Raw genomic sequence first — 12,512 nt, forward strand, 5'->3', positions numbered from 1 at the left:
TTGTGCAATGTCAATGATGGACCTCACCCTTGTTCTACTACACACACAAAAAGATCAGAAGATTCCACAATTATGCCAATTGAAATTCAAAAGCGAAATAAGAATTGAAGCAAAAAAAGTATCCTTCTTTCATTTAAAAAAAATATAAACTGAAGTTGAATAATAAAAAGCTAGAAATAGAGTTACCTTGTTGTATACTAGGCAGTAGGAAGAGGAAGAGACCGAAGCAGAAGCCGCGCTGTGAGTGAGAGGGAAAGGGGCAGACTCGGCGCAGAAAATGTATTTTCTGCGTTTTGTTCGTGCAGCTGCGTGCAATAATGCGATAGCGGAGAGGGGTTTTTATTTTGATTCTTGTGCGACCGTTTTTCAACATCCTCCTAAATTTACGAACTTACCCTCCGAAATTCGGCCGCGGTTTGCAGTCTCCAATTTAGTGTCTTCTTTGTATACCCTCTGCACTCTCACATAACTCTAACATATATATATGTATGTATATGTATATATGGATGTATGTATACCCTCTACACTCTCACATAACTCTAACCTTCTAACCACCTTGCCACCTATACAACAATCTCAACTAATTACGAGTCTAATACAACAACCACAACAAACTAACTAGCTCTAAGTTTTATCACCAATTGAATCTTTAACAATACTATTGTGTTGTGTAGCACCCGTTAAAATAAACGTGTAAAATGATCCGACCCGAAGTCGACCCGATAATATTAACAAGTAATATGATCCAACCCGTTACCCGTTAAGGAAAATATATTTTAAACCAATAAATAATCAAATAAAAAACATAATATTAAATAAGTATATACATACCATATTATCACATTCAAAATATAAAAACGCATTTGTCTTTCAAGTATTACATATTTACATACCCAAAATAAGAGCATAATAAAAAATAAAAAAAACATTAGAACGTTACAAAATATCAAATGTTTAAAAGATTTGCAAAATTAAGGGAGTTATGTTTCAAGGTTTGAAACCTTGCACATTTTCTTGCAATCAAACTCTTCAATTTTCATCAATCACTATAGGAAACGGTATTAGAACTTTAACTTGATATATTGTCTTCAAGAGTTATATTGATGATATGTTCAGTGAGACTTTCTACATTAGCACTCTCTTCTCATTTATCCTATGGCTATTGTTTAAGTAAAGTCTTTAATAGTGTTTTAATTAATGTAAAAGTGTGAAAAATATAGAAAAATATATATAAACGCTCGTAATGACAAGCTTTACAATTTTCGTGAAGGGCTTAACTTTGAAATGTGTCACTATAATCATATAAATCATAGATCAAAATTTAATTGTCGATTGTTGTTTACATTTATGCTTCATTTTTCTCACCAAAGTTTGTCTTTTTTTCTTTTTTTTTCAGATTTTCTTTTTTGAAAACATGATCTATTAGAGGATACAGGAAGATGAACAGTTCGGATCGTTGACATTATGTTCACAGTTTCACCATTAGTGAAAATATTGCTTGGTGTTTATAAAGTCTCTACAAACTATATAACATCGTCTCCTATTTCAATTAATCGTAAATATCAGGACGTGATATCAAAGATCCGAACTGTTCATCTTCCTACATCCCCCCAGAAGATCATGTTTTCAATAAAGAAAATTTTTAAAATGAAATTCAATATAAAGAATAAAGCCTAAACGACAATTGACAGTTAAATACAAATTTAAGGTTTATGGATTATAGTGTCGAATTTCGAAGTTGACCCCTTCACAAAAGTTGTAAAGCTTGTCACTACAAGTGATTGTGTGTGTGTGTGTGTGTATTTTTTTTTTTTTTTTTTACATTTCTTACACTTCTACAATAATTATTGGGAATTATTATTAACACTCCAAAAATCTCATTCTACACTCCTCACAAGTGTAGTTTTCTTACTAATTATAGAATGTTTGGAGTGCAAAATGAGATTTTTGGAGTGCCAATAACAATTCCCTAATTATTATTAATTTTATTACTTTTACACTCAAATAAAAAAACACCATTCATGACAGTTTAGAGGGTTTTAAAAATCTAAACGATAATGTAAGTGTAACCATTGTCAACTCGTGGAGGAATGATGAATCACGAGTGTTTATATATTCTTTCACATTTTTCATACTTGTAGGGATGTCTCATTGCCTATGCTAATACTATACTCGTTGATTTTAATTTTGGACAACAACATGTTAAGTAAAATTTATCCTATTAATGATAATAAGAAAATCTCATAATAAAAATAAATAAATGGATAAAACCTTTTTTTTTTTTTTTTTAACTTGTATAGAATAATAATACAAAAATATATATATTTAATATATAATATACCAATATATACAATAAGACTATTGTATTTTATAATAAATTTTTTAGTAATTAAACTTTAAAATTATAATTTATTTTTCTTAACGAGTCGAAACGGGTTACCCACGTGTTACACGCGTATATATTAACGGGTTCTTAACGGGTCACCCGATTAGTTATTGTGTTGACCCGAAACCCGTTATTTTCGTGTCGTGTCACCGTGTTGTGTAAGAAACTATCGGGTCTAGCCCAGGCCCATCGCCAATCCAGCCCGTTGAACCTAAACCCTTGACCCTTTGAAACCAGGCTTTTAGGCCTAGGACCCTTCGGCCCAAAACCACCAGCCCAACCCAGATGGAATATTTTGTCAGGGAATATTCTTTGGAATATTCTTAGTGTTGACTTTTGTTGACTTTTTTGAAACTTACCCAGGATCCTTTTTAGGATAATTCAACGTCTTGAATCCATTTTCGACGTCCGTTTTCCCAAATACAATTGTTTGAATAGAGTTTTATTAATTGGACCCTTTATGTGCTTATGTGCAATTATTAGCGGCGATTTCATCATTCCTATTTCATACGGCTCTACAACGATAGAGTATCTGTGAGTGGACCCCTTCTAAAATGCATATTTTAATAGTAGAAATGCATAAATGAAAATCATGATTTAATTATTACGTTGTATGAAACGTTTTTATGAGATGTTATGCTTACTGAGAATATTTTGAATTACCATATTTTATCGAACTCATGTTCTTTGTAGTATAGATGATGGATGACTTTATACTAATGAACATGCTTTTGCACCAATATCTGTTTATACGGAGTGCGAAAATCCTGTGACTGACTTGAATACCCTTGATCGGTTATTGAGTAGCAAACATATGGATGTAGGCTAGTAGGCTAGAAGTCTGCTGAGAATGTATATACTAGAATTACAGCTCAGTTTCACCACCTGGATTATACACTAGGCGTGCATTTTGATGTGCATAACTTGCAGGTGAAGAATGAGACTTGGGCTTTGTGGACATGGTACCGGAACCAGGACTCCGACAATAAAATTGGAGATCAAATTTATATAGTGAGGCAGCCTGATAAATGCCGCATCCGCCATGTGTTCGAAAGTTGGCTTGCTGACCTCTAAGTCTCACTGCTGCTTGCTGGGAAAATTATTATTAAGATCCCAAATCAATTGACCACTCTTATCTGGATAGGAATAGGACGGAAGGTGCAGAAAGAGTAGGAAGATGGGGTTTCACCTATGTATACACACTATATATATATATATATATATATATTTGGGGTTGGTGGGGGTGGGTGAGAGAGAGAGAGAGAGAGAGAGAGAGAGAGAGAGAGAGAGAGAGAGAGAGAGAGAGAGAGAGGAAGAAGAGCAACTCCGCTATTGCTGTATGTAAATGATAAAATCTCATTTATACATCTCCATTGTAACTTGAATGTATACTCTCTCAACCAATTTATACAACAACAAACGTGTAAGATTTGTTCCTGGAGCAATTTCGGATATCAAATTCTAAACTAATTGCGTATCTTGTTGAGTTATTGCAAATTGGTTCAACTGATGAACCAAAAATTTCCCCTCCGCTTATTGTGAAGCCGAGAAATTTTTTAAAGTGACTTTTATTTGTCACTTGGTGTTACCAGTTCACTAATGTTATGGTGGTACTACTTATAAGGGTGGTGTTTCGACAAAATCATTAGCTCCCGAGCTCACACTGCATCCCATCTATAAGTCATTTGGAGTTTGGACGGAGTGATGACGTTCGCTATAACCTCCGTACAAAAAACCTTCAACAACTTCCCGTTCATTGTATTCTCCATTGAATTCCAGGCCAGAGGTTCCACCTCCATCTCATAGAGATTATCATCACCTGTTGTTTCAGTAAAACTTTGTCTGCCGCTTATTTGATCATGTTTTAACTTAGGAATTTCATGGTCTAGTTAATTTTGACGGATTTGAAAGGCTTTTAAAACAAATTAGAATCAAACTTTCGAATTTACTACCCCAAACAAATTGCACTTGAAATTACCATAATCAGAATTCATCAGGTCATGTACATAACTACATTCTACATAACATTTACTTAGGATATGAAATGGTGAGATCGATAAATTCGAAATCATCATTATATTGTTGTTCTTATTACATTAATATAGATATATGTAGCCACTATATATACCTATTAGAGTGAATACCATACCAATGCCCCACAATTTGTTGTCCTGACACAATCGACCGGATTCGCTGCGTTGTAGTCAAAACAGATGACGACTTCCAGCAGATACTCGATCCCCCCAGCATACTTGCACATAAGGAGAGGTTTTTTCCCTCCTATAGTCCTTCGAATGGCTGATTCAAGGTCGATGTAATGATATTCATATCCTGGTACAATCCCAGTTGTTTGAGAAAATAGATATTGTGCATTGTAGGTAAACCATAATCTATGAGCTTCATGGAAGTATTGTGTCTGGGAAAATTTATTGTCCGAGCACCTGCCGTGCTTGTTGTACTCATGCGCCCAGAAATCCATATTTGTCCGTCTAATGTTGAAGTTGGGCCAGGAATTGGACAAAAGTAATTGCAGAGAATGATCAGCATTCATCTGAAGCACAAAGACGAGAAGTTACAAGCATTTCAGAGAGCTGCAGGAGAAAAAACAAACTGAAATGAGTATATATATTCGATGTGTACCTCATTTCTGTTGAATACGGTACCAGCGCAGAGTATAGGCGCAGATGGATCGGTAAAGTTGCTCGGCCAGAGGCCGTGCGTTGTAAAGGTATGCCGCCGAACTGGTTGGTTTCCACAAATTCCATTCCGGAGGCAGAAGACGAATGGGGATTGCTGGACGAATTGGAAGATATCATATGGTGTGGCAGCATTGCTCTTTCCGAGATAAGTGACGAAGCAAAGAGCGATGACTACGAGAACAATCTTGAAGAAGTGCATGGTTGTCAAGCAATTATCGAAAGAACAAAGGGAGGGCGGGAGGATGGGATGAGAAATAATAAGGAAAGCTAAAGACTGAAGCAAGTGTGAATTTTCAAAGAAATGAAGAGGTGTTTAAATAGTTAGAGTTGAGGTTAAGGGTAGGGTCTGGAGAAATTAATTAAGGTGAAGCTAACTAGCAAAGATGATAATAATTAAGGTCAAGTAAGTGTGAACATATCCTGAACTAGGGAATGCCTCTTTCTTGTTATGCAAGGCTTTGCATTCTCATATGCATGCTATAAAGGGTGGTAACCGTGTAGTGGTTGATTCATCATCAACCTAATAGTCTCAATTTTTAGATTATAATTCTATTTCAGAAATCCATTCAGGACCACACTAGCTAAATAAGGTTCCAATCGAATAAATACAGAAACGATTTGGACATTGTTTGTGTATCTTATCTTGTAAATTGGAGTTTCAACCACTACCTTCTAGCAGTGGTAATTCTTATCTTTGAAATTTTGGAGCTCTCCTCTTCATGGTTTCTATTCAACTTACCCATCCCGTTTGCAGATAATTAATTCAACTTAGAATTGAGGTTAAGTGTAGAGTGTAGAGAAAGATTAAGTTGAATCTAGCCAGCAAAGATGATAATAATTAAGGTCAAGTGAGTGTGAACGTATTCGGAATTAGGGAATGCCTCTTTCTTGCTGCCCAAGGCAATGCATTCTCATGCTATAAAGGGTAGTAACTGTGTAGTGGACGATTCATCATCAACCCAATTATATAAAGTGGTTCATCATATATCACATTCAAACCCTAAGCTAGCTAGTAGTCCACATTTTAGATTATAATTCTGTTTCAAAAATCCATTCAGGACAACGCTAGCTAAACATGGTTCTGAATGAAAAAAATACAGAAACGATTTAGGCATTGCTTGTGTATCTCATCTTATAAAAACGTACAACTTACAATACACTTAATTTCGAACATTGTTTGTGTATCTCATCTTCTTCGTTGAAAGGCAACACTGCAGGGTGGATATCTGCGGGTAGCCATCATTTCGTTTCTTGGTTGTATTGCTTCATATTTGCAGATTGTTGATACGACATGCCTTTTCTGTTTAGTTAATTCATTAATCAAACATGATCGAATATACTCGTAAATTTTTATCGACTCCAAGTTTCTTAAAGACATCCATAATTTGGACAACAAAAGGATTTCATTACTTTCGATGTCTACGTACACATGTACTTGTTGTTGCCTTCCGTGACCGAAACTATACTCTTCACATATACAACGGGCGAATGATTTGCTTTGCACTCTGGAAAATAAGAAGGTGGCGGAGGAAAAATGGGAATAGTCCTTACAGCACTTTGAATGGGTAGATTTTTTAACTTTTTAGTGCCGAGGTTATAGCATACTATGCCTCCATTATTCTCTACCATAAGAACCTCGTCGCTTTTCCACATTGCCAATGTGTTCTGCAGGAGCAAGGGGGACATTGAGAACCATGGGATCTTGGCAGCAAAGTGTTTTGTCCAAACACCGCCCTCATTATTCGCACCACCACGAGAATCATCATCCATGAGCCACATTTCAAAGGGTAGTGTATCACCACCTTCAAAAGTATTATAATTCAAGCGAAAAAGAGCGATGGATTCATTCCACACCTTAAGACACATTTGAATACCAATTCCTTCGAAATCATTGAACTCTAGCATCTCATGTGGTAACAGTATATCATGAAACACCTCACGACTCATGTCAAACAAAACGATCACTCGCCTAATCTTTTCTTCCTCCTGACGGCCGGCATCATAGAAATGGACAAATTCCTTTTGTTGCTCACTTCCTATCCAATAACAAATCCCCTTGAAGTACACCTGAAAAGTTTCAGGCCAAAGGAAAGTAGTTTCCGTTTCTAAAGAACAAGGCTCGATCTCTCTCCAAGAATTAGTTCCCAAGGTATACACCACTACCTTGAGAGGATGAATAATCAAATGTTGTGTGCCGCCATGCAATTCTGAACAAGAAAATCCAATTTTGACAACTTTGTAATCTTTAGATTTAGGATCATAGCCTAATCCCAAAACATCGTGGAACCGATCTGTTAGTGGCATGTAAGGCATATCCAACCACCAAGGATGAGGATCCCTAAGGGATGCTTCGTCGAACCAATCTGGAATGTATGTCTCGGTGGGAAGGACCCTGAATTCCTGAATTGCCGGATTCCACAAAAGCACCTTAGTAGAATTAGGTCGAGCTAGACAAATGATTCCATCACAATGACCTGTAACATGAAATGATTGATCATCTCCAATCTCTAGACTCATAGAAAGAGGAATATTAACGTCCTCGATCCCAGAAAGAGTGCTACACTTGTGCACACCACCATCTTCATCATCAAGAATGACATTGTCAAAAGTAAGTACTGAGAATACGGATTGAAATTTGTCCCTGTTTGGATCCTCCGTAGAAGGGACTAACATTCGCTTCAAAAGGACACGAGTGGATTGATCGTCCAGCAAGGAATGGGAGAGGTGCTGGTCGACGAACGTGGGGTCGTTGATGAGAGCATGCCACCATTTAGCGACGCACTTGAATCGCATCAGAGATTTCGGAGGCAGAGTTGACAGAATATTCACCAACAAACATTGTCCAATTTTGGATGTTTTGTTCGTCATTTGTGCAATGTCAATTATGGACCTCACCCTTGTTCTTCTACACACACAAAAAGATCAGAAGATTCCACAATTATGCGAATTGAAATTCAAAAGCGAAATAAGAATTGAAGCAATAAAAAGTATCCTTCTTTCATTTAAAAAAAATAAAAATATAAACTGAAATTGAATGATAAAAAGCTAGAAATAAAGTTACCTTGTTGTATACTAGGCAGTAGGAAGAGGAAGAGACCGAAGCAGAAGCAGCGCTGTGAGTGAGAGGGAAAGGGGCAGACTCGGCGCAGAAAATGTATTTTCTGCGTTTTGTTCGTGCAGCTGCGTGCAATAATGCGATAGCGGAGAGGGGTTTTTATTTTGATTCTTGTGCGACCGTTTTTCAACACCCTCCTAAATTTACGAACTTACCCTCCGAAATTCGGCCGCGGTTTGCAGTCTCCAATTTAGTGTCTTCTTTGTATACCCTCTACACTCTCACATAACTCTAACATATATATATGTATGTATATGTATATATGTATATGTATATATGTATGTATGTATACCCTCTACACTCTCACATAACTCTAACCTTCTAACCACCTTGCCACCTATACAACAATCTCAACTAATTACTAGTCTAATACTACAACCACAACAAACTAACTAGCTCTAAGTTTTATCACCAATTGAATCTTTAACAATACTATCGTGTTGTGTAGCACCTGTTAAAATAAACGTGTAAAATGATCCGACCCGAAATTGACCCAATAATATTAACAAGTAATATGATCCAACCCGTTACCCGTTAAGAAAAATATATTTTAAACCAATAAATAATCAAATAAAAAACATAATATTAAATAAGTATATACATACCATATTATCACATTCAAAACATAAAAAGGCATTTGTCTTTCAAGTATTACATATTTACATACCCAAAATAAGAGCATCATAAATAAAAAAAAACATTAGAACGTTACAAAATATCAAATGTTCAAAAGATTTGCAAAATTAAGGGAGTTATGTTTCAAGGTTTGGAACCTTGCACATTTTCTTACAATCAAACTCTTCAATTTTCATCAATCACTATAGGAAACGGTATTGGAACTTTAACTTGATATATTGTCTTCAAGAGTTATATTGATGATATGTTCATTGAGACTTTCTACATTAGCATTCTCTTCTCATTTATCCTATGGCTATTGTTTAAGTAAAGTCTTTAATAGTTTTTTAATTAATGTAAAAGTGTGAAAAATATAGAAAAATATATATAAACGCTCGCAATGACAAGCTTTACAATTTTCGTGAAGGGCTTAACTTTGAAATGTGTCACTATAATCATATAAATCATAGATCAAAATTTAATCGTCGATTGTTGTTTACATTTATGCTTCATTTTTCTCACCAAAGTTTGTTTGTTTTTTTTTTTTTTTTTAGATTTTCTTTTTTGAAAACATGATCTATTAGAGGATACAGGAAGATGAACCGTTCGGATTGTTGACATTATGTTCAGAGTTTTACCATTAGTGAAAATATTGCTTGGTGTTTATAAAGTCTCTACAAACTATATAACATCGACTCATATTTCAATTAACCGTAAATATCAGGACGTGATATCGAAGATCCGAACCGTTCATCTTCCTTCATCCCCCAGAAGATCATGTTTTCAAAAAAGAAAATTTTTAAAATGAAATTCAATATAAAGAATAAAGCCTAAACGACAATTGACAATTAAATACAAATTTTAGGTTTACGGATTATAGTGTCGAATTTCGAAGTTGACCTCTTCACAAAAGTTGTAAAGCTTATCATTACAAGTGATTGTGTGTGTGTGTGTGTGTGTGTGTGTATTTTTTACATTTCTTACACTTCTACAATAATTATTGGGAATTATTATTAACACTCCAAAAATCTCATTCTACACTCCTTACAAGTGTAGTTTTCTTACTAATTATAGAAAGTTTGGAGTGCAAAATGAGATTTTTGGAGTGCCAATAACGATTCCCTAATTATTATTAATTTTATTACTTTTACACTCAAATAAAAAAACACCATTCATGACGGTTTGGAAGGTTTTAAAAATCTAAACGATAATATAAGTGTAACCATTGTCTACTCGTGGAGGAATGATGAATCACGAGTGTTTATATATTCTTTCACAATTTCATACTTGTAGGGATGTCTCATTGCCTATACTAATACTATACTCGTTGATTTTAATTTTGGACAATAACATGTTAAGTAAAATTTATCCTATTAATGATAATAAGAAAATCTCATAATAAAAATAAATAAATGGATAAAACTTTTTTTTTTAACTTATATAGAATAATAATACAAATATATATATATATATATATATATATATATATTTAATATATAATATACCAATATATACAATAAGACTATTGTATTTTATAATAAATTTTTTAGTAATTAAACTTTAAAATTATAATTTATTTTTCTTAACGAGTCGAAACGGGTTACCCACGTGTTACACGCGTATTTATTAACGGGTCATCCGATAATGACCCGATTAGTTATTGTGTTGACTCGAAACCCGTTATTTTCGTGTCGTGTCACCGTGTTGTGTAAGAAACTATCGGGTCTAGCCTAGGCCCATCGCCAATCTAGCCCGTTGAACCCAAACCTTTGACCCTTTGAAACCAGGCTTTTGGGCCTAGGACCCTTCGGCCCAAACCCACCAGCCCAACCCAGATGGAATTTTTTGTCAGGGAATATTCTCTGGAATATTCTTAGTGTTGACTTTTTGTTGACTTTTTTGAAACTTACCCAGGATCCTTCTTAGGGTAATTCAACGTCTTGAATCCATTTTCAACGTCCGTTTTCCCAAATACAATCATTTGAATAGAGATTTATTAATTGGACCCTTTATGTGCTTATGTGCAATTATTAGCGGCGATTTCGTCATTCCTATTTCATACGACTCTACAACGACAGAGTATCTGTGAGTGGACCCCTTCTAAAATGCATGTTTTAATAGTAGAAATGCATACATGAAAATCATGATTTAATTATTACGTTGTATGAAACGTTTTTATGAGATATTATGCTTACTGAGAATATTTTGAACTATACCATATTTTATCAAACTCATGTTCTTTGTAGTATAGATGATGGATGACTTTATACTACTTATGAACATGCTTTTGCACCAATATCTGTTTATACGGAGTGCGAAATCCTGTGACTGACTTGAATACCCTTGATCGGTTATTGAGTAGCAAACATATGGATGTAGGCTAGTAGGCTAGAAGTCTGCTGAGAATGTATATACTAGAATTACAGCTCAGTTTCACCACCTGGATTATACACTAGGCGTGCATTTTGATGTGCATAACTTGCAGGTGAAGAATGAGACTTGGGCTTTGTGGACATGGTACCGGAACCAGGACTCCGACAATAAAATTGGAGATCAAATTTATATAGTGAGGCAGCCTGATAAATGCCGCATCCGCCATGTGTTCGAAAGTTGGCTTGCTGACCTCTAAGTCTCACTGCTGCTTGCTGGGAAAATTATTATTAAGATCCCAAATCAATTGACCACTCTTATCTGGATAGGAATAGGACGGAAGGTGCAGAAAGAGTAGGAAGATGGGGTTTCACCTATGTATACACTATATATATATATATAAATTTGGGGTTGGTGGGGGTGGGTGAGAGAGAGAGAGAGAGAGAGCAGAAGAAGAGCAACTCCGCTATTGCTGTATGTAAATGATAAAATCTCATTTATACATCTCCATTGTAACTTGAATGTATACTCTCTCAACCAATTTATACAACAACAAACGTGTAAGATTTGTTCCTGGAGCAATTTCGGATATCAAATTCTAAACTAATTGCGTATCTTGTTGAGTTATTGCAAATTGGTTCAACTGATGAACCAAAAATTTCCCCTCCGCTTATTGTGAAGCCGAGAAATTTTTTAAAGTGACTTTTATTTGTCACTTGGTGTTACCAGTTCACTAATGTTATGGTGGTACTACTTATAAGGGTGGTGTTTCGACAAAATCATTAGCTCCCGAGCTCACACTGCATCCCATCTATAAGTCATTCGGAGTTTGGACGGAGTGATGAGGTTCGCTATAACCTCCGTACAAAAAACCTTCAACAACTTCCCGTTCATTGTATTCTCCATTGAATTCCAGGCCAGAGGTTCCACCTCCATCTCATAGAGATTATCATCACCTGTTGTTTCTGTGAATAATATAATTTCTTACCGTCCCTTGTCCAAAGCATTTGTAATATTGTGCCAATTATGTTATATATTTGCAGGATGCATAGCAATTTGGTGTCAGTAAAACTTTGTCTGCCGCATATTTGATCATGTTTTAACTTAGGAATTTCATGGTCTAGTTAATTTTGACGGATTTGAAAGGCTTTTAAAACAAATTAGAATCAAACTTTCGAATTTACTACCCCAAACAAATTGCACTTGAAATTACGATAATCAGAATTCATCAGGTCATGTACATAACTACATTCTACATAACATTTACTTAGGATATGAAATGGTGAGATCGATAAATTCGAAATCATCATTATATTGTTGTTCTTAT

At 35.2% G+C, this 12,512-nt stretch overlaps 1 protein-coding gene across 1 annotated transcript; it reads right to left on the reverse strand.

The window, feature by feature from the left end:
• Positions 1–6,504: 6,504 nt before the first annotated feature.
• On the reverse strand, positions 6,505–7,602 carry LOC137728355 (F-box/kelch-repeat protein At3g06240-like). The gene is made up of 2 exons (XM_068467164.1): positions 7,249–7,602; positions 6,505–7,152 (listed from the first exon to the last, which is right to left on the reverse strand). The coding sequence occupies exons 1-2, from the start codon at positions 7,600–7,602 to the stop codon at positions 6,505–6,507; spliced, it is 1,002 nt and encodes a 333-aa protein (XP_068323265.1).
• Positions 7,603–12,512: the final 4,910 nt, after the last annotated feature.

This window comes from Pyrus communis, chromosome 3 (assembly GCF_963583255.1).
Source record: "Pyrus communis chromosome 3, drPyrComm1.1, whole genome shotgun sequence".
In the NCBI taxonomy this organism is placed as follows: domain Eukaryota; kingdom Viridiplantae; phylum Streptophyta; class Magnoliopsida; order Rosales; family Rosaceae; genus Pyrus; species Pyrus communis.